The sequence below is a fragment of the Mya arenaria genome, chromosome 13 (genome assembly GCF_026914265.1).
Source record: "Mya arenaria isolate MELC-2E11 chromosome 13, ASM2691426v1".
NCBI lineage: Eukaryota > Metazoa > Mollusca > Bivalvia > Myida > Myidae > Mya > Mya arenaria.
In genome coordinates, this window is record NC_069134.1 from 11305893 (window position 1) to 11333857 (window position 27965).

The window sequence follows — 27965 nt, forward strand, 5'->3', positions numbered from 1 at the left end:
GGTCATTAATTGAGAAAATCCAATATACATTCTGGTAGCTACCTTTAAAGTACAAGCAGAATTTTGAAATTGTTAATGAATCTCGTTGTTAAGGTATGAATTGCATACATTCATGCATAGTATAACATTTGAAAAATATGTCGTCTTTTTAATAGAAGAGAAACAGTTTAACAGCAAATGTGCAATATAAGGGACTGGATTGAAAATATTGAAGCTTGAGAATGGGAAGTGGATCATCAAAAAAGGTAAACCGTACTAAGGCATGTTCAGCTCCTCAGTTCGTTCTTGTGTGCTTTCAGATATCTGAGTAAATAAGTTCTTGAACTTACTTAAACTTACAAGTGCTTTGGTGTTAAACACTGCAAATTGTCTACCATTTTATTCATATCCAAACAGTTTATAAGTGGCCTGTATTATACATTATACTTATGATTGTGTGAACTTTTTGTGCAATTGACTGACAATTCATCAAATTGTCTTGAACAATTTTAGAATTGCCTTTAACATTTTTGACAATATTTTGATGTTCATAAGTATATGAGGTGCAATAAAAAAAAATCGCCTTTGTACTGTTGTCAAATTTTAGAGTAGAAGAAATAAATTTGAATCAAAATGAAGCAACAACTATATTCCATTAAACACACTTATCTTATTAATCGCATATAAACAATCTTTTTTTCACAGCAAATAAACATAACTCACACCGATGTCTTTGAAAATAACTTTTTCTTTCAGGCAAAACCAAACATTTCGCAGAGTTATCGTCAAGAACATATTGCTGTAGAGGCACCAATTCCAGCTGAACGTAAGGAGCTTCAGGTAGTTGAAGAATCACCAGCAGAGACATATGCACCAGTAAAGGAAGATGTCGTTGAAAAGAAGGATAAAGAACCCAGACAAGAGAAAACAGTCGAGGAAGTTGAGAAACCAACTCTTAATCAATCAGGTCTCAGTATTATTAGGCTGTATGCTGCAGGCCTATAGACTTAAGTCTTGCAAATCCAAATTAGGAATTGTCAGATCTTTGTTTTAATATGATATGTAAAAAGAATTCATGCGCTGCAGCTACAAAATCGGATGTATGATGTAATGCGGTGTGAATTAAAAAGACCCCTTTATTCAAATATGTAAATAAGTTTGCAACATTAATGTGAATTAGAAAGCATGCCAATGAAACTTAAATAAATCTTGGTGAGGAACAAAAGGGAATGATTAATTATAGGTAATTACGCGAAAAACAGAAATGTGTTGACTGAAAGACCTTTTCCTATTTTACCTACTACAAATTGTCGAAACGTCCTTAGACAATATAAGGTTTCAATTTATTAACTTTAAACTAGCAATAAACAATCAAGATGAAAGCAATGTTCATATACCCTTTTTATAAGTTATAGGTTAATCAGAAACTGTTATGAAACTAGCTATTTCAATTGAAATGTTTTACAGGCACTTATAGGTTATAGTTCATTCATAAGGGACATTCAAACGATATTTTGAAATTGAATTTATATTGGCTGTGAACAGAATTGTTAAAAAGTAAAATTCGCTTGTCAGCCTTTCAACACTTTCAGCACTATCATTAATAACAAGATATTAATCATAATGAACATCGCCATCAATAGGGCCATTATCAGCACCACCACAGTCATCACCATTACAGCCAGATACCGTCATGTCATCATCTGTAGCAGCATTGTCACAAACCATCACCAATATCACTTTCATCATCACTGTCACTATTGTACTATGAAGTTCTGCTTTCTCTGGAAATACCGTATTTGTTAAAAATGCAGGATAAGGATGTCATTGATTGAGAAGAAACATAAACAACTCATGACTTATTTTTCAGGGGAAAATTTCATTAAGACAGCAGACGGTTTTAACAACTCACCTTGGCCATACTACAACTATGTGAAGTTAGGCTACAACATCAATGGGGGTCCTGGAGGTAGCACAGGCCTGGCTTTCATATCATGTTCCTATGGTGGGGAGGGGCAGGATACAACGGCTGAGTTAATCCTTGTCAAGGGGGGCGTAGATTGCAACCACTTCGCCTCAAAGTCCCTTTACAAAGATCATGAAGGTCACTTTGGGCCGGAAAATCACTTATGCACAACTGAGGATGGCACGTTTGTGGTTCAGGGCTTGTTTGGATGTAATCATGTGCGCATGTACACCAACGACAGCACATTCTGCAACCTGAGGGATGGGGTTTTCGTTTACGGGGATGAGGGCCCTACACCATTACCTTTGAATGTGAATGGGGCTAGAGGAGGGCAGAATGGTGGGGGACTGACAATGATCCTCTGCAGCAATGTCCAGGATGGCAATACAAACAATGCCATCTACCTGGTAAGGTCAGGATTCAAAGATAACAAGTTCACAAGTAAATTGTTTCAAGGAGACGACAAGTTTAAATTTAGCGTAAATGGTGATGGCACCTTGCTAGTACAAGGAGCACCCAAATCAAAGTATGGCATGTTCCACAACAGGAGTAATCTTATACTGCCCACCAATCATTGTTATGTTGCACAGACTCAGTTCATTGATGGGAAAGTACCTGAAATATTATATTCTAATATTCAGGATCATGCAACATTTGTGGTTCTCTGTTCAAGTAGTAATGGAACTGAAGATGTCTCTGTTTCTGCTGTATACTGGTTAACAGTGAAAAATGGAGAGCTTTCCTCTGTCAAAGAAATTTCTGGACTTTTCCACAAGTCCTTCACATCTTCAGATCTATGGTCATTCGAGGTAAATAATGAGAGGCTTTCTGTCACAGGTCCTCATGGCCCAAACAGGTATGGTTTGCTTTCAAACGAGCAAGCTACACCGATTGACCTATCATCATCAATCCACCAATCATGTTGCCTAGCGACTGGGGAGAGCACCAAGACAAAAGGCAAGGTCAAGGTCACAGAATATGGGGTCACAGGAGAGGTCAGCAAATGCACACCAATAAAAATCCTGTTCAACCATGAGGTGGCATGTGTTATTCCTGATGAGATGCTGCAGCAAGAAGGAAAGGGATTTACATTTTCCTATGACTGGAAAGACACAGAGAAAGCTGTCGGCCTCCACCTTGTCAGGGTGTTTGCTCTGAGACCACATTCAATAAGTAAGTTCATTTTGACTATGCATTTATTGATTTGTTAAAGTATGTGGAATCTAGTTACAGTTTAAAATGATTGAAAAAAGTACGAATTTTATAACAATATGGGTAGTTTTTATGACTTAAATACAACAAATGTTTAAGTATAAATTACAATGTTTTAGAAGTATTTCTATATAAAATCTCACTCCCTGATAAAATGCTGGTCCAATGTTAGGAGGTAAAGACTGTGATGTAGAACTGTTTGGTTCCCCATATCATCTACTACACCAGAAGGAGGGCGTGGCCTATGCCCTGAATGTAGCAGGGCCCGCATACCAGGCTGTCAATGATGTTGTCTATTCTAGCGAGTTTGGGCAGTATGCAAACTTCACCAATGAAGTAAAAGAAGGTAGAAATAATAAAAGTGATTGTTTGATAAAAATATGTTTTGGTTTGAAAGCTTTTAAGTAGTTTTATTCTTATTTTCTTTTTATACATGGACACATTCTGCATTAATATATTTGATAGGGTAGGAGAAAATAGAAAATACAAAAGTTGACAAAATATTTAAAGCACAATCAAAGGCAAATTAAGGTCACACAACATTTCAGACATGGTTTTACTGTGAATTTAGAAAAATGCATTTCAGTATGAGTCCATAATTGTATTATGTGTTATAATCATTAGGAAAGATGTTTACATGTGAGGGTGAAGTGAAGTACAACACAACCCGACCACAGTCCATGCTAAAGTCCCTCGATGGCTTCCTGTTTGCCTCCAAGAGAAACCCACAATCTGACGGCCATGGGAGGCCAGGGTATCTTACCTATGAGGTTACTCTTTAAGCATCACTCTCTGTTCTAGCCAGTATATTTGTTTCTATTTACCAATAAAGAAATAATTAGTAGTTTGAAATTGGGCTTCTTGAAAACTTCTTATTTCCTTGGTAGGCAAGAACTGGCGACGAAAATGAAAATTTGTTCTTAAGCAATTTCATTTCATGCCAAAAAAATGACAAACATGCATATGTTGGTAACTTTTGTTTCAATATTCAACAATTTCAGCCCCAATTATAAGTGTTGTTTATATGCTACATATGTTATACATAAAACAGAATTTGTCTACTACGGTGTTAAGGAAAAAGTCTCTGACTGCAGATGTAGATTGCCCAGGTTCAAATTATGCTTCCAGGAATATATATTGTTTAGTTTTTGATGATTTTAAATAAATGACCGTATAGTCTTATTTCTTACCTTAGGCCTAAAAAAAAAAATACATTTGGTTCGGGTTACCCGACCCTACCTACGGAATAGGTGCCGACCCTACCGTTTTTATAGTCAGTCTGAAAAAAAAAAATGGAAAAAAAAATAAAATCTTTTTTTAAATTTAGAGTTTAAAACCTTAAATGGTTATACAGGAGATAACTTTAACACTATTCTCCAATGATGAAAATGACATTCTTATATAAAGCCTAATAAAAAAAATGAATTTAAAAAGCCTACCTACCCTACCTATTTTTGAAAAGGATGTAACCCTAACCAAACAATTATTATTTTTAGGCCTAGTATGATTTTTAAGTGCAATATTTGATTACTTTAGAATTGCAGCTAATGCACCAGTCAATTGTAACCACGGCGTGTGCATAATTGGCCTTTAATCTTATATGTATAGTGTACTGGCAGTGTGTTGTGTTTCAAATGAATTGCCTTTTGAAGCATTTACCATCTAAAAGAATATTTTTATTTTAATGCAGCACATACAATGTTTGATTTACCGTTTGTGTATTGCACTTCTTTTCTAATAAACTTTTATATTTTATTTCTAATTTTTCAAGGTGAAAGACATTCCCAACGGGGAGTACATTTTCCGCCTACATTCTGACAGCCAGTCCATCAACATGAAAAGCAACAAGACCGATGATATTAAAGTACAAAAATGTTATAGCATAGTAAAGTATATACTTACGAATAAGAACACTCATTTGAAATTGAAATTGTATGTGAGTTTTTGATAAGATAATTACAATAACAAGATACAGATAATTTCTTAAAATTGTTCAACTAATTCTTGGCTATTTTCTTTACTCCTGATAGAACTTGCTAAGTTTTTGTTTTGGCCATAGTTATGCAAAAAGCTTATTGATGTGTCAGTATTATCGTATTTATTGACTACTAAGCAGATCAAAATGTTTTAATGAGTCAACTAATTAACATAACCTGTGAAGAACTTAACAAAGTTTTATACAATAATTATTGACTCCTGCTGAACAATATCTAGAGAGGTCACATCTGCTCATTTATTCTTCTGACTCAAACTAACTTCTACTGCCTTTTTGGGAATTACTTTCCAACTTGTAGAATTTTAAACAGCATAGCAAATGGAAGACATATATTGACCTTGGCCCTGTGACCTTGACCTTATGTATTTATTATAGGAATTAAAAGAACAGAAGGAACTAATGGATATCCAGAATTTCACCTGCTACACAATGGAAATGGATGTCTCTGTAAAGGACAAAGCATTCTGCTTTAACACCAGGACTGTTGATATACCAATTGGTGAGTAAGATGGTCAGCTCATAACGTTGCTCTACAGTTTTCATAAAGCAGTAATGTGTTGCCCAATTTATTAATTTTTAACTCAACTATAAGAAAAATTAGGAGGCTGTTCTATTCTCCCCACCGGCTGTATCTGCGTTTGGTAAAGATTTTAGGGCAAGTTGGCATTTTCACTTTTAATTCCATTACCCTTCATTCCATTCACTTCATACTTCACACAGTTGTTAACGTCACAAAATGAGGTTACATAACCCCATATTATCTTAAATACAACTTATGGCCCCTGATTGACTTAGGAACTTAGGTTAAAGTTTTTGTGAACAATGTGTCGGGTTAAAGTTTTACATCAAGTTGGGATTTTCACTTAATTCTTTTATACCCTTCGTTCAATTGACTTTATACTTAACACAGTTGTTTACGGCCATCACACAGTTTGGCTTCCTAACTCAAATATTACGGTATCTTTAATACAAATTATGGCCCTTGATCATCTTAAAAATTTTGGTTATGGGCAACTTTGGGTTTAAACTCAGTTCTCAAAAACTTTTCATTCAATGGCCTTCAAACCTGATTGGTGTCATAATCATGGCATGAACGCAGTTTAAGTGTGTGGAGTCTGAAGGACACCACGCATACTTTAACCAGCCCAACTGTGTTCATATCCCCAATAATGACATCAATCATGCAACTCATTTTTTTTTTATATTTACACCAAAAGTTCATTAGGGCAACTTGAGATTTTCACTTAATACTTCTATACCCTTCATTCAATTAACAAAATACTTCATACAGTTGTTCAAGGCCATCACACAATTAGGTTACACAACTCCATATTAACCCTAAATACAAATTATGGCCCTTGATCGACGTAAAAAGTTTGGTAAAGATTATGGGCAACTTTGGGTTTTAGCTCAGTTCTCAAATACTGTTCATTCAATGGCCTTCAAACATTTAGGGATTGAATCGTGTGATTGATATTGATGTCATAATCGGAGTATGAACACAGTTGGGCTGGTTTAAACGTGTGGATTCTGGAGAACACCCTGCATACTTGAACGAGCACAGCCGTGTTCATATCCCCAATAATGACATCAACCACGCAGCTCATTTTTTTATATATTTACACCTATAGTTCATTATTGTTTTCCATAATTGTTTTAAAGAACAACAATTAGTTTCATTTAAGAAAACCTTGCAGGAATTATATCCACCCATTCTGTAAATAGAATGTCCCGATCATATGACCTTATATAACGCAGTAAAAATGGTGTTTGGGGTTCCTACGGTCAAGTTCAAGGTCACTTTTACTAAAAATAGAAAAACTGTTGGTACTGAATAACTTTAGTAGACATATTGCCCCCAAACTTGGTATATAGTAAGAGTTTATACAGACTTTCCATGGGTATGGGACCCCTAGGGTCAAGGTAAAGGTCACTGTTACTAAAAAAGGATGGTCATTGGGTACTGAAAGTCTTAAGTTAAGGCTCACATATTGTGACCAAACTTGGTATGTAAAAAGAGTTTAGGGAGGACTTCCATAGGATTGCATTTGGGGCCCATAAGGTCAGGGCCACTTTTACTCAAATTAGTAAAACAGTTAAACTTAATTGATTTTTGTATTGCTTTTGACGAGCACATATTATATCATTATTGTATTCATTTCTAAGACAAAGCCACATATAGCTGACTGCTCTGTCCTACAACAGCTCTTGTTCGGTAAATACATGCTATTATATCCCAATGGTTAACTATTTTGAAACAAATATGTACGGTAGGTCTAGTTTTCTTCACTACAAGACATATATTCATCTGCACAATGATTATATTTTATTTAAAACATCGACACAGCTATTAAACACTAGTTTAATACCTTGGTTCTTTAGCATTTTAATTATTGAAATGTGTCATCCTTTGAACAGAGACCATCTGTGGGTTTGCACTGCTGGACAAATCCAAGTACCAGGAAAAAGAGGTGCTAGCCGACAAGATGACGGCCAGCGAGAAGGACAAGCTTGTTGACACTCTCCAGCCCATACAGAACAGTGTCACTCGCAAGAAGATGACAATCGTCGGCTGGTCACCAAACCTTCTGGTCAACAGCAGTGCTGAGGTAGGGGGCATAATTTCATAAATTCATTTCAATGAACAGTTCCATAATATTTATGGAATTAATTGAATAGGCTTAGATTGTTGCATTTGATATTTTTCAGAGTAAATCCACTATCACAGTTTCATGTATTGGATAGGCAAACATAAAAGCATGTTGTTATACCATTAAAGCATGTGAGTCTGGCTATTGCTTTGAGTCCATATACAGTGTGTGTATACGACATGATAAATTGCATCATAAATGCTATGTTGGAAGGCAATATTTTGCTTTGAATGAAAGATAACAAAGATACAAAGATAACTTCACTATTTCTTCACCATTTTAAGCGAAACATAGCGCAGTCGAAGCCGCTTAGGGAGCCCCACCGAAATAGTGACAATCTATAAAATACTCAAATTTGATGTGAAATGTCCACTTGCGTTTCAGTTAACTCTACAGCATTTGAAAGATCTTTTAATCAGATTTTTTTTTGTACACACATAGCTTGGTACCATGGAGAATTGGAACGTAAGCGGTGACTTCAACATAGCAGATGGAGGCTACACAACTGAGAAATGTTTCCATACATCACATATGTGGTGTAAAAAGTACCAGGAAGTTCGCCTCACTGACCACTTTGATACTGCATACCTGGACACTGCACCCGACATTCAGGTCAGTGATCACTTCATTGTGTAGTTGTATCAAGCATGAAATCAATTAAATATTTGTATATAACTTTCCTCAAAAACCAATCTGATATTGATAAAGAAGTGAATCAGCAGAAGAGAGATTTGTTGCCATTTAATACCAAATTAAATGAAAAGGAAAAAAGTTTCAGAGCTCGCCAAAGGCTCCATTCATTACTATTCCAAAATTGATTTCCTTATTTAAAGGATTAAATGGCAACTGATTTAAGATCTAGTACTTTTATGTGAAAGTAGGTGCTGGAGATGTACCGTGAGGGATGCTGTGGTGGGGGATTCTATAAGCTGACAGTGCAGCTCCTTTCTGACAATGGAAATGTAAGCTAAGTATATTTGTTAATCTTTAACCTTAGAATATAATATGTTTAGCTCAAACCTTAGTTTATTTCTTTGATTGCAGAGCATGTGCCTGTATTTTTCATTATATTATTATGAACTTATATTGCTATCACTTGCATTTTGCTATTTTTAAACAGAATTTTACCCTTGTTTAAAGCTATATTAAAGTTATGAATCATTAAACAAAATATTTTTAATTGAGCTTTGTTTTTTTAAAGAAGAAAGAGTAGGATTGTCATAGCCCTGTTGTTGTCGACAATGGCAGTGTTAACACTGGCTGTAACTTAATGCACCAGTCAATTGTAACCATGCCCCCACCAGGTCCGGGGAATAGCGGGGACTTTGACTTTCCGTCGAGCCAATCCCAGGTAAAATCCCCGCCTTGTGGCAACAAACTGCTGGTAAAATCCCCGCCAAATGCCCCCCACCCCAGGGACATCCTAGGTAAGGCCCATTTCCCACTATTTTTGATGCGAAAACAAAACCACCACATACACTCAGCACTGCAAGGCCACCTGAAAGGTTATAATTAGGCCCATTTCCCCAGCTATCCCAGGAATACTCCCGGATCCGGGGGCTGGGGTTACATTTGACTGGTGCATAAAAGCTGACACTCTTGTTAATCAGCGATGCATGTGACATGAATTTGGGTTCAAAAGGGTACCTACATACTTCCAGGTGATAAGTGAGTACAGTACAGGTCAGCTGGGTACCATATACAAAGAGTGTCAGTGGCAGAAGGCCTCCCACACTTTTACAGGTTACGGCCCTGGAGTTACCATCGTTGGCTTCACATCTAAAGGTTGGAACAATGACTAGGAATCATTTTAAATAAATGCATAGTTAATATAGATTCATCAACAGAATTGTTTAATGCACAAATAAATAAATGCAAACATTTCATCATACTTTCTTTGTCTTACTTAATCAATATGCACTGAGATTTACAGATAGGGTTGGAAAGCATGTGAGATTTCAATATAGAAGTGTCTTGTGCTATTCAATACTTTTCCATTATAAGTTTGATCTAATATTCATTATCACTTCTTGTGTTGGAAGAACCAAAGTTTTTTCTAGCATATACTAGTAGTACAGATATGTTTAAAACATAGTCTGTAGTAAATAATGAAGTGTCAATGAAATATTAAGAGCAAACAAGGACTAAAAGCATTTGATTAACCGTCTTGTGTAGAAAATACATTTATAAGCAGAAACAACAGCAAGCAATCTAATGTAATATGTGATGCTAAAATGTATTTTAAGGTAATGCAACTTTAAAGGATAACATTTATGGGTGAAAAGTAATGAATATAAGTAAATTAATAACTGTATTAATAACTATTACTGTGTTTTTTTTTGTAAAATTCTGAGGCATAAAAAAAACAAGCTGTTTTGCTATTAACTTCCTACAGGAAAAGATGACAAGTTTTGGGGTGGTCATTTTGGTACCATAATGTCTGGGGCAGAAGTTAGGGTGAAGCGGCAGACCAAGGGTGCCAAAGGTGATGGCTACGAGGACATTGAAACGGTATGTGGTTAATCTCTTAGATGTATAGCATGTTCAGTGGAATAAATGAACTTGAACACAATTGTGGGTAAATAAATCAATGACAACTTGTAGCTACACAATTTCATTAATCTGAGACTTGGTTTATTTTCCAAATAGATGTATAAGAAAGTTGTTATGCCATTCTGAGAAATCCTGAACTAACCGGCCAAAATACTTCAAGCCTCGAGAATTTTTTTTATTCGTTACAAAAAGTCTTGTTTACCTCATTTGTTATTGGCTACGCTATCTCCACAAGAGAAGAGTACTTATTGATTATAGTATGTAACTATTGAACATAGTTACATATCGTATTGTTCGTAACATGACTTATTCGATACTTTGCAAATATCATTTGATTTTTTTTATTCATTAGAAAAATACATTTATGCGAAAACAACAAACAAGCAATTTTAAACACAATCAATGCTTATAAGTTATATCAAAATTCATTGAAATTTACACATGGATAACAATTAGAGACAAAACTAATGGTGATAGCATATTTATTCAAACTTTTGAACCATTAAAATTTGATAACAATTATAATAAAATCAAGTGATTTGTAACGATTAGCGCCTTTTGCTTAATGAAGTCAAGCAAACAAATCAAGGTGTGAGATTCTCACTTGAACCCGCAAAAATGACATCAACCCAAGGAAACAAAACAAAGTGTGAAATTCTTACATGGGACCGCGAAAATGACATCGAGCGTGGAGAAATATCGACCCTCAAGATATCGAGCCACTGATCGAATTTTAAATGAACATAGAGTAAAAAAAAATCGGTCCTTTTAATCTGGTTCGAGCCAACGAGGATATCGAGCCATGAGATATCGAGCCAATGAGTTTCGGCTGTAGTCGATATAAACAGCTGCTTCGTTTTGCTGATTCAATTCAGTGTTATTGGGGAGTAACAGTCAAAGAAAATATTTTACATCAATTGGTATAAATCGGTTGGCTTGTGGCGTTAAGGGGGATCATGATGAATGCCCACATGTTAAAATGTTCCCTTAACATGCATTATGGTGGCTATAACTGATGATGAGTCTGATCATGTGACAGGGTATGGATGATGGTGTGGACAAGATGATCTCCCAGATAATCCGGGATGAACAGGGACTCATAGACTCTTTCTTCATGCAGATGGGTATGTATTAGCTGGAATGGGTAATATTCATGCCTCCCATGTGTCTATAACCAAGGAATGAATTTCAATATTTCAACTGCTTTCTCCATTGTTCTTTTGTGCTAACTGTTTCTACCATTGACTATGTGAAATCCAAAAATATCTTTCGAAAAAATCACTTATTTACTGAAATGTTTCAACATTGTTATATACGGGGATGTTAATGTATCAACTCAAAACCAGCAGGCTATTTTTATTTCCCATCTTTTTTTACCTAATATTTACATTACCCACTCTGCCCTCAGACTTACCTCAAGATGAGGAATTTGAGCGTCAGACCCAGGTGCCTGTGGACATGGCAAACTTAAAGTCGAACCTGAAAAAGCGCAGAAAGAAGCGTAAGAAGCGTGAAATCCGGGTGTTTGTCTCCAGCACTTTCCGAGATTTCACCAAAGAGAGGGAGGAGATTATCAAGAAAGCATTTAGAGAGGTGAGAAAATGAGAAGAGTTTATGATATGCCTTGTTATACACTTTTATTCTCCTCAGGCCAGTTTCAGTAAACCATCATGGTGGCAACTTCAATTATCTTAAATCTGTAGGTCAAACAGCCTTATTAGCAGATTGATTTTCGTTTCCTTAACTTTGTGTTCATTTTAAGATCTGGATTAAGTTCAATTCACACAAAAGTGTAGCAAATTATCAAAAATAACATGGGATAACATGGGATGGATAACATGGGATAACTGGAAAATGATATAAATTTCAGGAAATATATGAAATTTAAACATTTGGAGTAGTTTTTATATTTGATACATTACATTCAATGAATATTTTAGACTTAATGATAAACAATGTGTATTTATTTGAATGAAAAATATACATTAACTTTGTCACCATAAAAAAATGATATTGATCATACAGTATGTTTAAAATGAATGATTTTGAAATTAACATAATACAAATAATCTAAGTAAATCTCAGTTTTCTGTAGAACTGTAAATTGTACTTGATATTTATTACTTTTTGTTTAAGAAGTCCAAATTTCCATTTCATTTTTAGGTGAACAAGCTGTGTTCCGAGCGTGGTGTTTTCTTCACCTATGTGGACTTGAGGTGGGGAATAACGTCGGAGCAGACCAAAGACGGCAAAACAATTGCCATCTGTCTCCAGGAGGTAGGGGCCAATGTTTCCTTGTTAATCAGTTATACCAGCTGTAGGTTGGAGTTCACCAAATACATTTCATACGTAAGCCACATCACACCATTTTGGTCTTTCGGACAAACCTTTGCTTTCATGTAAAATTATGTAAAACATTTGTCATTATAAAACTACATTTTTGAAATGATATGCATCATTAGAATATCAATATTGCACGTAGCTTATAATTTTAGTTGTTATCCTAACATGGAATCTTTATGGAACATAAAAAAGGAAAAGATTGATGATTCAATTTTTATTTTTTTAAATCAGACCATTTTAAACAGACACTATGAAATCAGTCCGAATGAAGTCTGTGGTTTCTATGGAAACATGAAGTAATTGTGATAAATCATCAAGATAAACGACATTCCTTTAAAGATGGAAGTTTTGAAAAAAAAATTAAAAAAATGATTAATTACTTTTGGCATATTATAGATTATTTTTAGTTTATTATAATAATGTCTAATGGGCCAAATTGTGGGTCGTAGCTCATGTATTCTATATTGAATTGACCAATTTGTGCACGAAGTAACACTGATTTTTAGATTTTCATGACTCCCAGCACAAAACATGGAAAGAAAGTTACATTAAGCTGGTTTAGAAAAATTAGACGGTTGAAGAAAAATAAAACTATTAACATTACCACTGTATATTCGATATAGTGCCTCGGTGACGAAAATGTAAACAAAAAAGTAGACCAAGAAGATACAGCATGTTCAGCAAGTATTTTGAATTAAAAACCATTCAGCCTCCAAATGTATAAGGATGAGCTGCCCGATTTCCTGATATGATAAAACATGCTTTAACTCAGTGTTATGAGTGAGGAATAGAAAAACAAAACAATGCATGTTACACTGAGTAGTCATTTCCCCCAATCCTATAGGGAATAAGGTAGGGACTTCTTGTTTATAAGGGATATATAGTAATGGAAGGTAGGTGTGTGCATCCAAGCAATCGTGCCCAGAGCATAAATTAAAAACTCTTTGAGGTTTAACTTCAAACTTCATATACAGATAGATCTCATTTAGGAGAAGTGCAATGTATATAAACCATATGATAACTCTGAGTACAGTTTTTTTTAGCTGTTGCCCTTTATTAGTTTTCATACTTAATTTTTAATTTAGTTTTTAATAACTTGAAGTCTTTGAGATATTGACTTGTAAACAAAATAATCAAAAATAAAAAGAGAACAGTACAACTAAGAAAAGGGAAACTTGATTTGTAGTAAAGGTGGTAAAAAGACAGTCGTGACAATCAATATGTTTATTTGAACTAAATGTTGAAACTGTTTTTTCCAGATAGACAGATGTAGGCCATATTTCATCTGTATGATGGGTGACAGGTTTGGCTGGTGTCAACAGGAGGCAAAAGTTGACGATGTTCTAAACATGACCTTCAACTATGCCATTGAAAACCACCCAAACCTCCAGTGGATTGAGCAGTACCGATACAACAGCAGTGTCACTCAGGTGAGAGTGTTGGATAGTGCTTGTTTCAAATAGGACCAACATTTCCTCTGCATTATCATTGTGTAAAACTTTGGCAATAAATCAAATACTACTTATGATATTCTTATGAAATTAGGTGCAGAAAATACACATAATATGTGAATGTGTAGCAAAGCCTATACAACTGGCTTCAATAACTGTTAATTGATAAACTGAGATGGTCGAGCATTTACATCCCCTTGCCGTGCTCTTAATCTATCTTTGTTGTGTAGATATAAAACTTATGTTGTTTTCATTGACAGTTGGAGGTGTGTCATGGAGTGTTGAACAGTGATCAGAAAGACCGAGCTTTCTTCTACATGAGGCAGCCTGTGACACCTGAAAGTGTGTCCGAGTCTGAATACCAGGTTAGAATAGGAGAAGAAATAATATTACTGGGATGATAAAGTTCAGGATTTGTCCTGAAATCAGGATTGAGAGGTTTATATTTCTACTGTCTACGAGGGTTGTTCTTGAAGTTTGCAAAATTTTAACATAGAAATACGAAAATACGTGTTGAAAATATTTGTAAATTGATGCAAATTAATTTCAATATAATCTACATGGCCTGGAGACAATTGACATACTTTTTGTTAAGCTTTCATGTTATGTATGATAGATGCTTAAATTTTGTGAAGGTTTTATTTTCACTTATATTTTAGATTCTATATCATATAAGGGATTCAAAACTTTGCTGTAATTAAATACCACCAAACACCTACCATATTATTAAATGGAAGCATTTTCTATTATCATGATTTAGTAATAAATTTGACTTCTCACAACTGTTAAAGTGAATTTAAATTTAATTTTTTATCATCAGCGTTATGCGTCCGAGTCTGAATGGCACCATGAGAAACAGGACCAGTTGAAGTCACGAGTGAGGGAGCTCAAGGACGAGGTTATTATACGGGACTTCAAGGTCGCAACAGAGGTCGCCGATATGATCAAGAAGGTAAGAGTAATTTAAGTAAAATAAGTTATTAAAAAGTTTTTTGGGCTAATTTTATTTTAAAGTACAACTTATACAGTTGATGTATCATTATCATAGTTCACATACGATTGAGTGTCTCAACAAACAAATGATGTAAGGCTTCTGATTTTCTGCGAAAAAAAATTGCTATGAAACTGTTTGAAGTAGGGATGCAAACGAATGGCAAACTCGATATTCGAATATTCGGTAATTCTTTCGATCGAATATTCGAATATTCGATAACCGAAATACATATTTTATAAGATGTAGTAAAATACCATTAGTATTCGCTAAAGTAATAGCCGGGGTATTTTTATCCCGTAATTTGTTGTAGCCAGTACGTGCGGCGGACCCTGAATTTCCCCAAATGAGTTTTTGAAATTCTCCATTTTCAGGAAGAAATAAGCAATTCATAACAAACAAACAAACAATAATATCAAATAATTTCAATTCTGCTGCCTTTATATTTGTAAACAATGTGAAGTTAGATAAATTTTTAGTCAAATAGTTTTGCGCCAATGGAGGGTCTTTCCGTAGGACGTGCAGCCTTTTTCTGTGATTGACCTCTAAATTGACTTAATATAACTATGGAAACCCCAAACCAACTTGGGAACTAGTAAAATAATAAATCAAAATAATATGTGGATTTGAGGTATGTTATATAGCTTATTTGCAGCCAAGACAACACATTGGTGTTAAAGCCGATTCCTAGCCAGATATTGTAAAAGTAGGGGGACTTTTTATAGTACCCGAGGATAAGTCTCTAAATGACATATGACGCGTGTTTAGTGTATCGTCACATTCACACCTCTGGCATTAGAGGCCAATCGTTGTAAAAACAAGACAAATAAATGTTATAAACCACAACAGTGGTGTAGGTGTTTTTATTCTCTTTATTGAACTTTTTTATTTGAATATTCGAATACCGATTTTGACATTCGAATACCAAACGTTTGATCGAATATTCGAATATTCGAATATTCGTTTGCATCCCTAGTTTGAAGGTATTACCAGGCACTAGGTTCATGACTTCACTAACATAGTTTCACATCTTCACATCTTCACTTACACAAACATAGTTTCACATCTTCACATCTTCACTTACACAAACATAGTTTCACATCTTCACATCTTCACTTACACAAACATAGTTTCACATCTTCACTTACACAAATATAGTTTCACATCTTCACTTACACAAACTTAGTTTCACATCTTCGCTATGACAGTAAACATAATTTATGTATAGCAAATCCTAAATTTCTCACTAAAGTATTTGTGTAGTTTTACTAGCAATTCCATATGGCCAGAAGTGTTGTGTCATTTTTCTTTTATTATACCAAACATTTTATTTTACCATTCAATGTTGGCAAATCGCTTTCGATCTGTTTTATTGAACCTGGCCATGTTTACTTGGGACATTTTTTTATATAATGTAATGTTGTGATAATTGCAAAGCTGCACTCAGTAGTTTTATGATGTCAGCAGTCCATATTTTACATTTGACAGGTCGGGACTGGCCACAAATACTATATGGACTGGTGACCTCATAAAAGTGGATTTTTATCAAAATAAAGTGAAATACGTACCGATCTACTTTATATATAGATAGGAGGGAAACATTTATTTAAGGTATAATATACCTGATATATTTGTCATGCTTTTGTGTGGTGGTCATCACCAACTAGAATTAACTCTCTAGTGTATCTAAAATGTTTTATTGCATTCACAAATAAAGAACATGTTTATTTAAGGACTTGGAGGATAGTATAGAGGAGGACTTCCCGAAGGGGACAGAACTCACAAAGCTTGAACAGCAGCGCGAGGCACACCAGGCATTTGCAGCTGCCCGGACTCGCGTGTACATTGGGCGCAGGGAATACTTTGACAATATACATGAGGCCAGGGCCAAGGGAATCACCAAACCATTCGTGCTTATGGGGGAGTCAGGTATATAGGAATTTTCCTACAGAAAATATGTTTCAAATTTTTGAATAAGTTACACTGTGAGATATAACACGGTAAAACCATAACGCAGGCATTATAGAGCATATAAACTCAACAAGAAAAAACTTTCAGTTACAGCAAGCAATTGAAGGTACAATTAAAAAACTGTGATCGCTCGAGGACACCAGAGTCCGAGCTAAGACCTCGAAGGAACCAATGTTTCGAACGACCTGCATTTCCATTACCCAGTCTGTTATGAATTGTCTTGGAAGTCGTCAAACCGTATGTTTCTTCGACACCGATTATGTATTGTGATGTGGATATCGCTCATATGTTCAAAAGCTGTGGTATACTAAATGTAAAAATGTAAAAGAAAAACCAAAAACTGAATAAATAGTCAAGTTTATTTTTACAAAAAGCACATTTTCTAAGCAAGCAACATTGAAATATGACAATGCGTATTATAATCATATTTATCTTCTCAAATGCCCTTATAAACTAATAGCGTCATGACTAAACAGTGATAAATGGTTTTTCACACTTAACAAATTTCCTTTCAACTGTCATTACAATTCTTACAACTTGCAAAAATTTGCACCTAGCAATTGTTTGTTTATTTCGGAACAAGCGTTCGGGAAAAAGTGTGAAATTAGGGAGTCATTAGATTTTGTGCATGATTTGTGTATTTGGGACTGGCTCTTGTGCTCACTTCCTCGACTTTTCTTTAGGTTTCGATGCAGCATCAGTATATTTTATATGAAAATAGAAGGAAAAATGTTCGGGGCTAAGCTTCAACCACGAGGGACTGCCGGCTCTCGAACGACTGCCTGTTTGAATGACCGCAGTTTAACTGTAAATTATAACAACACAAAATAAAACGGTTACAAGGTACAACAAGTGTAAAAGTAATGAACAGACATAATTATGACGGTAATGCCTCTGGTACTGCACTATAGGTACTTATTTCTATGTTCCATCTCAAGTAGACACTGTTATTCAATATAAAAGTCAGTGTCTGAAGAAGTTGAAGAGACAGAGCCGGACACATTTATATTTATTAGGGATGCAAACGAATATTCGAATATTCGATCGAACATTTGATATTCGAATGTCAAAATCGGTATTCGAATATTCAATGTTTTTCGTTTGATTAAAAGAACACCTTTTGCCTACAACTGTGTTGTTGTATAAATGTACTTGTCTTGATTTTACAAGGATTGATCCCTGATGCCAGAGGCGTGAAGGTGATGACACTATACACGTGTCACATGTTATAAGGGACATATCGTTGGGGACTATAAACAGTACCCATATTTTTACGCAATCTGGCTATGAGACAAGTGACATCAATATGGAATAAGCTACTTAAGTGATGTCATGGCTGCAAATTAAGTTGTGCGATATAGCTCAAATCGCGGTATTGATATGAATGACATGCGCTAGTTATGTGCTCTGAACTGTTTTCCATGTTTCAATATAACGTTGGTGCTGTGAAATGTTACTGCATATAATATCATTTTAGGACATTGTTGTACAATAGATGAGTCAAAATTCAGGGTTGTTTAGTTTTATTATTGAACTAGTTCCCGAGTAGGTTCGTTTTTTCCATAGTAATGTTTAGTAGAGATCAGTCCCTGACCGAAGCTGCTCTTCCTACAGAACACCATTGTACCATCCGTTGGTGCATCATAACATTTAACTGATAATTTACTATCATGGCCTTGTTTATAAATATGAATGCTGTTGAATTGAAGTTAATTTGGGTTTTTGTTTGTTCAGAATATTTTGCTTTTTGTTGGATTTACTTTCTGTAAATGTCAAATTGCACAGGCTAATTTTGGGAAAAATCATCGTCCGTCGCGTTAACCGGCTATTACAAAGGCCCCAGCTATAACTGTAGCGAATAATAATAATAGTTTACTACATTTCTTAAATATTCATTTTGGTAATCAAATATTCGATCGAAAGAATTACCGAATATTGGAATATTGATTTTGCCATTCATTTGTATCCCTAATATTTATACACATCACATCTCACTGTCACTGTATATCCACTTACAGGTAGTGGTAAGTCAGCGCTAGTAGTCAACTGGGTGAGAGAAGTTGAAGAAACTGAGCCAGACACGTTTATGTTTGTACACTTCATCGGCTGCTCTGCAGACAGTGCGGACTACTCCCAGATGCTCAGGAGGTAAGAGGCCTTTTACTGAGCCTACACTATGCCATCTATTGGTTTTTGTAGTGTTCGAGATGAGATATGCACTTTTTGTATTTCGTACATAATTATATATTGCCGAAATCATGCCAAAAAATATATTTAACCATTGTAAGGATCAAGGCAATGCATATTTAAGACATTTAAGCTTTGAAATGGCAAAAACCAGTATGATCTTACATAGAGTCAACTAATATTACAGGTTGTATGAAGAAATAAAGACAAGTTTCAGTTTTGACATGGACATCCCTTCGTCCGACAATGAACTGATTAACTCGTTACCGAAGTGGTTACGCTTGGCTAGTCAGCTAACTAGGGTCATTCTCGTATTTGATGCCCTCAACCAGATGGATGACGGGTCGGGACAAGATGGTAGGTGAACTGGTATCTTCCTTATTTTCATAACTGTCTTAATATTGCAGGCAGTTAAATTGCTTATTTTAAAGTAATTATATTCAGAATAGTTTGTTTATAATCCTACTGTTGATTTGATCAATCCTATCTGATAAAACAAAGTGTACTGTGATTATTTATGTCTGTTTTAAGACTGATTTTTGTCAATAAACTGCACTTGTGTCAAATGTGAGACATTTTATGTTTGGGAAACATACCACTGTGAGAAACAGACACCTTCCTTGTGAGACTATTCTCACATCACTGTCATACTTCAAACATGTATTGACAAGCTGTTCTATACAATTCCAGGCACAGAGCATGACCTGATGTGGGTCCCTACTGACCTGCCGCCCAATGTCTTCATTTTGCTTTCCACACTCCCGGGCAAGGTGCGTACTTGGCTCATTGTCATATAGATACAATTTAACCTGATATTTTGTTGTAAAATTGCTGATTTACATTTTTGTTTTTTTAATTCATTTGCATTTAATTTATAAAGTAGTTTTAGGTAAAATAAGAAAAAAATATGTTTTTGGCCATTAATGTTTGTATAAAGGATCACCCATAATTCAAGCATTGTTTGATACACTAGCACAGCAATGAAATAAACATTGATGTTGGTTTTCATAAAAAAATGAACATCAGATTTTCTTTGGGGAAAATAATTGGGTATTAAATTTGGTGCATTTCAAAGTGATACTGTTTTAGGCAATGACTGCATGTGAAGGATTTGGCTGGCCTAGCTTGCGAGTGCAGTCCCTGGATGTGTCACAGAAGGAGCAAATAATCACTGACTACCTGGAGGGCATCTACGGGAAAACTCTCAACCAGGACCAGAAAAACATGATTGTTCAGTCAGAACAGACCAGCAACGCCCTCTATCTCAAGTCTCTATTGGATGAGGTGGGTCTAGACAACAAGTTGTGATATTCAATGATAGAATTTGTTCTTATATACAGTAAGCTTTATTTAATTGGTTGATAATCAAATTGACAGTGTAACAGCCTCTTTGAATTTAACAAAAAATAATTATGAACAAGATGTAATTATGATTGTTGGTAATTTCAATTCAGGTGAAATGTACCATAATAAGAATTTTGTTCTATTAAAACTAGAATTTCTTGACTACAAGAATATTAAATATAATTTTCTTCAAATTCAATATTTTAAGGTTCGCATGTATGGATCCTTCCGCACACTGACAGACAAGATTCAGGACTACCTGATGGCCAGTAACCCTGGAGACCTGTTTGCCAAGATACTCTCCAGGCTGGAGGGAGACTTTGAAAATGGGGAAGATGATAGGTACAGGACTGTGGAATCATTATAAAAGCTTTAGTCTTATACATGCACGTCTTATACATGCACATGTTCCTGCTGAGACTTGAGTGGTGTTGCTAGAAAGACGGATATACATAATTTAAAATGTCACTCCAATAATTAATAAAAAAAAATAGTTGTTATTATAAAACCAACAGTAAAATATGATGAACCCAGATGATTGAAATGTTGGTTATATATTTCGATGCATTTTTCAGGAAGGAGCTTGTTCGTGACTCGACCTCGGCTATCTGGTGTTCACACAGGGGCATGTCAGAACCTGAGCTGGTCGAACTGCTTGATGTAAGTCTCCTTCACATCTGTTTCAAATGCAAAACAATGTAATGGCTTAAGCGATCTTTGAGTAATTGGAGGTCTTCTGCTTTGAAATCTCAGTTTAAATGTACATGGGGTTTTGATTTAAACCATTGAGGCTTGTTAAATATTATTGTTCATATTTCGATTATAAAATAAGCTAACTTTTCATTACTTAACTCCTGTTAAGCCTGTTATAACATTTTTTTGTATCACAAACCACACAGATAAAGAGTGCTCTTTGGTCACCCTTCTACCTGTCGCTGTATGAGAACCTGATCAATAGGGATGGCATCGTCAACTTCTGTCATGACCATCTGCGCCAGGCCGTGGAGAAAAAGTACCTACAGTCTCCTGAGGATAAGAGAAATGCCCATCTTAAACTGATTGACTTCTTTGATAAACAAGACATAAACAGTAGAACAGTAAGTTTGTTTAATAATTTTAAGACATTCAATTTTTATTCCTTTTTTATTGATACAAAAAAAATATTTGTTGACTGTAATAAAATTTAGTTTAATATCACGTCAGACTCCAACTTGAGACCTTTAACAATCTTATTTTTTTGTCTGCCTGCCAACCACTGAAATAATTAGTTATGTACAATGATCATGTTGTCTTACAATATAATAGATGTTATTTAAATGAATTAAAAAAAAGTATTAAGAGTGATCTAGAGGTACACAAGTTGTTGTCTGCCCAAGATGTTTTGGGTTGAAACCACACATGGGGTCATTCCTATGCCCTCTCAAAAAGGACACCAGTTACATGGCTTTTTCTTTGCGAAGATTCTTATCAGCTTACAAAAAGCAGCTAAGCTAAAATGTATAACCACTAGTTAGTATGAACTCTATCAAAAATACTTTCCTCCAAATATCAAGTACGTACTTTGTTGTTAAGGTTGAGGAGATGCCCTTCTTGTTGACCAAGGCTGGGGAAAAGGATCGGCTCCTTGTGTACATCAGCAACCTCCAGGTGTTCAATATACTCTCACAGAGTGAGGAGGGCACCTTCGAACTCATCAAGGCGTGGAGATATGTAAGCCTATCTTCATATATCATATTCATTTTCTAGCTTGCAGATGGTTTAAAGAAGTAAAGCTCATTGTATAAACTTGAATAAGTTGTACACATGTTATCTTCAGGGTTGTTTGCATATCTTAATCATTTGATTGGTCAATAGTAATTTGTTGATAAATATTGACCAATCAGTAGCATTTTGGCAAACTTTGACTAAATTAAAAAGTTAACCAGTTTTATTTAATTGGCAGCAGCATATTGGCATAGTTCTAGTATTGTTGGCAAAGATAGTTTTGGCCATAATATTTTATTCAAAAACAATTACTATTCAATGATTTCTAAAAAAACTTACACACTTGTTCTAATAACAAGCCATAACATTGTCAAGTTATGCCCCATGGCCAATTGAAAAATGGACGAGCATGGAGCTCTCATGTTTATGCACGCTTTGTGATATGTGCTGTATGATGGAACTTGTATACACTATTGAGTTGTTATAAAGATAGTGAATCCTTGCATATTTTTACAGAACAGTTGTTCTGAATATTTCACTTACTATCACTAAACATCTCTTAACAACGTAATGCAAACTTAATACCTTCCAAGAGCTATTTTATAAATAAAACACTACATTATGAAATAAATATGAAAGCAGTCGTAACAATTTTTTGCTACAGCAAGTTCAAGCATTGAATAACACCTAACATGTTTCTCAAAACTTATTCTTGTTAAAGAAAACTCAACCATTATCCTGTTTTTTTCATGATTTTCTCCAGCTGGGAGATTTGTCGAAGGCTGAGACAGCTTACCTCGAGAAACTGGCTGATATTCCCATGACTCACATCTATCAGGAATTTGATTACTACAGTTCCCTCTATGGGTATGTTGGCATTTTGTTTTGTACTGGCTCTTTTATTCATCTTTTACATGATGCATATTGATCTACCTGTGTCTTACTGTTGTGGGCACTTACATGTGTTTGCTGACTATACTGCCTTCTTCATTTATAAACAAACCACCTTCAACTGACCATTAATTTTAGATTATTCTTTGCTATAGCCATATTTTTATGGTAAAATAGCCACATAGCTTTACCGTTTGTACCGGTTTTTTATTCCTTGGCTTGTCCAAATAATGCAAATGAAGTAAATTGCAGGCGTTTGGGCCATTTCTTCCTGCAAGTTGGTCTGGTGGAGGCAGCGCGTAATGTTTACACAACCCTTGTTGAGCAGCTGGAGCATCAATACGGGGCATCACATGGCACCATCGTGTACAGCGCTAACACACAGTTATACACATACAGGTGTAAACATCCAGATGTTATTAAGGTAAAAATTGTTGTAGTAAAGGAAACCTTCAATATGATGGGCATCACACTAGGCTATTGTGAACAACGCTCACAAACAGTCATACACATACAGATGTAAACATACTGCTGTCAATAAGGTAAGGTCTAAATAAAGGAAAGCCTTGAAAGAAGGGGCGTCACATGGAACAATTGTGTACAATGCCGACGAACATTCACACTGGGTACACAATCATGCAGGTGTCAACAGCCCTTTTTACATACATAAAAATTGATGTATGTGTGTAAAAAGTATATTTACAAAGTTGTAAGTGGAGTGACCTGTACAAAGGTTGTAAGTGGAGTGACCTGTACAAAGTTGTTAGGGGAGTATACTGTACAAACTTGTTAGGGGAGAATACTGTACAAAGCTGTAAGGGGAGTTTACTGTACAAAGTTGTTAGGGGAGTATAATGTTCAAAGTTGTAAGGGGAGTATACTGTACAAAGTTGTTAGGGGAGTATACTGTTCAAAGCTGTAAGGGGAGTATACTGTACAAAATTGTAAGGTGAATGAAATGTACTTTTCACAAGTTTTATGGGTGCATATGGCTGGTCAACTTGTCCCTCTGTACACACTATCTTGTACATGCTTCATTTCCAAAATCCCTGGTCAGATCTGGATGAAACTTCACAGGATTGATTAAAAACAATGTATATTAAAATAAAGAATACTGTTATATGATAATTAATAATTTCAATAAAATAATTTTAATATATGGATCATGTTTGGCAAGTAGTCGCTTAGTTAGCTAGATTTTCATCGAATATTCTGGGTACATGAATGGCGTAAACCTTGCTGGCGGGTTTTCGACCCGTTGTTAACAAATGTTTGCGTGTCACAAACTTTTTTTATTCGATCTTTGTGAGACTTGGTCAGAATATTTGTTTTCATGATATTTAAAATCAGTGTGAATATTGGTCATCCCTGATAAAAAAAAATAGGTAACTAGCTCAAATATTGAGACATTTTGTGTTAATATTTCTTATTCCTCTCACAAAATTATTAAGTGTTCATTTAATCTTCAAGAAACTCAGTCAAGTGTTCATTCAATCTTCAAGAAACTCAGTCAGAATATTTCTCAGCATGAATAGGACCATTGTTAATATGGGTCATTTCCGGTAAAAATCAGGTCACTAGGTCATATAATGTTTATTCAGACTTCATGAAGCTTGGTCAGAATGTAAGTCAACATGATATTTAAGACCAATGGGAATATTTGTTGTCTGGCGTCAAAAACTTGGTCACTAGGTCAAATCATAATACAAAATTCTGTGTTCAAGTGTCAAATTTGTTATTCTTAAATACAACAGTGCTTTATATCCAATCTTTTAGAAACTCAAGAATATTTCTGAGCATGACACCAAGGAACATATGTGAATATGGGTCAGCAGCATTTACTTTTTCCTCTTTTAGCATATATCCTACTGCAAAATCTCATTTGTCAAATGAAAATATAGCTTTAATGTTTCCACATCAAGGCGTTCACTCCGACTATTTTGCACAGAGTTATGGCCCTGTATTTATTTTTACAATATAGTTTACTTCAAGATGTTTGTGTGCACCTAATCTACAAACCCGGCCCTATCAATTCTATTAAAGCTGAGTTTTGTTATACCAAAGTTAACACTATTTGCTAAAAAAATGTCAAAATTGCAATTTGCAACCCTTCAGAAATCCTGGTATTTATCTCTCTAGAGTGTTCTTTTTGACGAAGTTGAAACACCTATGATAAATTAAAAGGATGGGAATGGCAGCTTACTCTGCCTTGTCACTTGCCGGAGGTTGTCAGTGGTCTTAAAAGTCAATCGAAATATACAACCATTTGCTATTGTTGATTGAAGAAATCCCTTTATTGGTCAATTGAATGGAATGGTTGAATGACAACCAGCATCATGTTAACTAGTGTCTAATTGGTATCCTCAGAGCCTGATAAAGCTGGGTGAAGTGTACTACAAGATTGGGGCCCTCGATGATGCCATAGAGGTGTACACTGATGCCATAAACCGGCAAAACCGCATAGAGACACCTGCACACAAACTACAGGTAGGCCTGTTAAAGAAATGTATAAAATATATTAATGTTGAGTGCTGCTTTTTGATAAACTGAGAAAAACAGGGATCTGCTTGTTGTTGATTGCCTAAGAAAAAACAGATGAGTGTTGGGATCTGCTTGTTTTAGATTGCCTAAGACAATCAGATGAGGGTGGGGATCTGGTTGATGTAGATTGCCAAAGAAAAAACAGAGGAGGGCTGGGATCCACTTCTTGTAGGTTGCCTAAGAAAAAACAGTTTAGGGTTGGGATCCGCTTGATGGAGATTGACTAACAAAAACAGACGAGGATTGGCATCTGTGTTGTGGATTGCCTTAGAAAAACAAATGCCTAACTACACAATTAATCTTGGTTATTAGAATGAAGCATTTATCATCTAATCTTTAGTCTTGTCTGATGTAGTAGTTATCCATTCCAGCTATGTGAGGGACTTCTTGGCTTGGCCACAGTTTATGTTGGCAAAGAGAACATGGCTGAGGCAAAGAAACTGCTCTCACGATCACTGGAACTCTCCACCAAAATACTCGGCAAGAAGCACCACTTTGTGGCATCAACTTTCACAAGGGTAGGATTATCATTTCAGAGGGAAATTTACATAATTGCAATATTGAATTAGTAAGTTATATCTGCACCATATTGTCTTTTTAAAGTATTATAACAGACTGAATATTTACAAAAAAGTATGGCTATATTGAATCAATGATATGAAAGTACAATATAGTCTACTCTATACTGTGTGAGCATACTAGTATATATATTGTACCTTGCCTTGTCGACTTTAAATAAAACTTAATTTACATCTTATTACTTTTGTTTCATCTTTATTTCATTTCAATACATGTACAATTTGTAAATATTGTTTACAAGATACCCTGCATCATTATAATTTATATCATATCTCCCCTGTTCTTCTCCCAGTTGGGCCAGCTATCATACCGCCAGGGGCGTATAGAGGAGGCTCTTGCGTACTTCCTCCAGGATTTGAAGGTGACACGTAGCGAGGTTGGCACATTCCATCCAAGAACGGCCATCGTGCTAAATGAGATTGCACTTGTGTTTGACGACAGGAATGATGAGCTGGCGGTGAAACTGTACGAAGCTGCACTCAAGATCTTCCTGGAGACTTATGGCGATAAATACATCGGCACTGGAATCATCAGGTAAGTTTTGAAGGTTTTTTTGCTTTTTTACTGTGCTAGAATTAATATTAATTATAATCCAATTTTGGCGGCAACTTTTATCTATATTATTCTACCTGTAACCACATACTAAATTGCTTTTTAACCATTTTTTATGTTTTCCCAGGTACAACCTTGGAGCATTCTACTTTGCTCAAAACTACTTTTCAAGGGCGCATTACCAGTTTGAGAAATCATACGCCATACTAAACAGCTTTCTGAGTGAGGACCATCCTGACACCAAGGCTGCCAAAGAAGCTTTGGAAACTGTCAAAAATATTTAGCTCTCTGCATTGTTAGATTTGTGTAACGATTCATCAAAGAAAACATATGATTATTTATGATTTTGTCTTTGGACTTACTGCTTACTGTTTGGTTTTGTCTGTGTTAGAAACATGTGGTCAGTGCCTTTAGGTTTGTAAATACTTTGCTTAAGCCTTACATGTACTGTGGCAAAGCTACACACATTTTTATACCACATAAACTCATATAAAATTGTGTGTAGCTCTGCCTTATACAAACCAGCTGTTACATTTATATATTTTTTTTTATAATGAAGTCATATAGCATCATTTACAGTATACTAGAACTGTTCATTAAGATTTTTTGAGCTATGTTTTTTTTTCAAAGTGACTTGTTTGAACGAAATGATTTTTAAAATACTCAAATATATTCAAAATACTCTAATTTATAGTTAAATATTTCTTAAGTTTAATTGTTTTGTAGTTTATTTTTGTTATTAAGTTAATTATAGTCTTTAGAATTATTGCTGATTTCTACATTATGAAAATGTAACTCTTCCATTTTGCAAAAGTTCTATACTGCATGAGTACTGAAAATTAATCATCACATTAATTTTAGTTCTAGCCAGTTTTTAATTGGGAATTCCAATTTTGCCTAGAAACGAACAAGAATGCTTTAGAAAAAATAAAAAGAATATTAACATACAATCATATTAACATACAATCATATTTAGTAATAACTGCTGTCTACATTTTCTCAGTATTACCCAACTAAAGACTTATCTACTATTCTATGATATTGTAGATGCAGA

General features: G+C 35.1%; 1 protein-coding gene across 1 annotated transcript; it reads left to right on the plus strand.

The window, feature by feature from the left end:
- Window positions 1-48: 48 nt before the first annotated feature.
- Window positions 49-27934, plus strand: LOC128213338 (uncharacterized). Its single transcript, XM_052918947.1, has 33 exons — window positions 49-245; window positions 736-946; window positions 1850-3118; window positions 3330-3503; window positions 3782-3927; window positions 4929-5021; window positions 5529-5652; window positions 7572-7762; window positions 8246-8416; window positions 8686-8766; window positions 9466-9589; window positions 10200-10315; window positions 11397-11481; window positions 11766-11950; window positions 12521-12634; window positions 13960-14130; window positions 14412-14516; window positions 14972-15103; window positions 16876-17071; window positions 19132-19261; window positions 19488-19657; window positions 19991-20070; window positions 20390-20584; window positions 20853-20986; window positions 21220-21304; window positions 21544-21741; window positions 22217-22354; window positions 23112-23215; window positions 23492-23663; window positions 25607-25726; window positions 26152-26298; window positions 26652-26893; window positions 27039-27934. The coding sequence occupies exons 1-33, from the start codon at window positions 222-224 to the stop codon at window positions 27193-27195; spliced, it is 5784 nt and encodes a 1927-aa protein (XP_052774907.1). The 5' UTR covers window positions 49-221; the 3' UTR covers window positions 27196-27934.
- The last annotated feature ends 31 nt before the right edge of the window (window positions 27935-27965 follow it).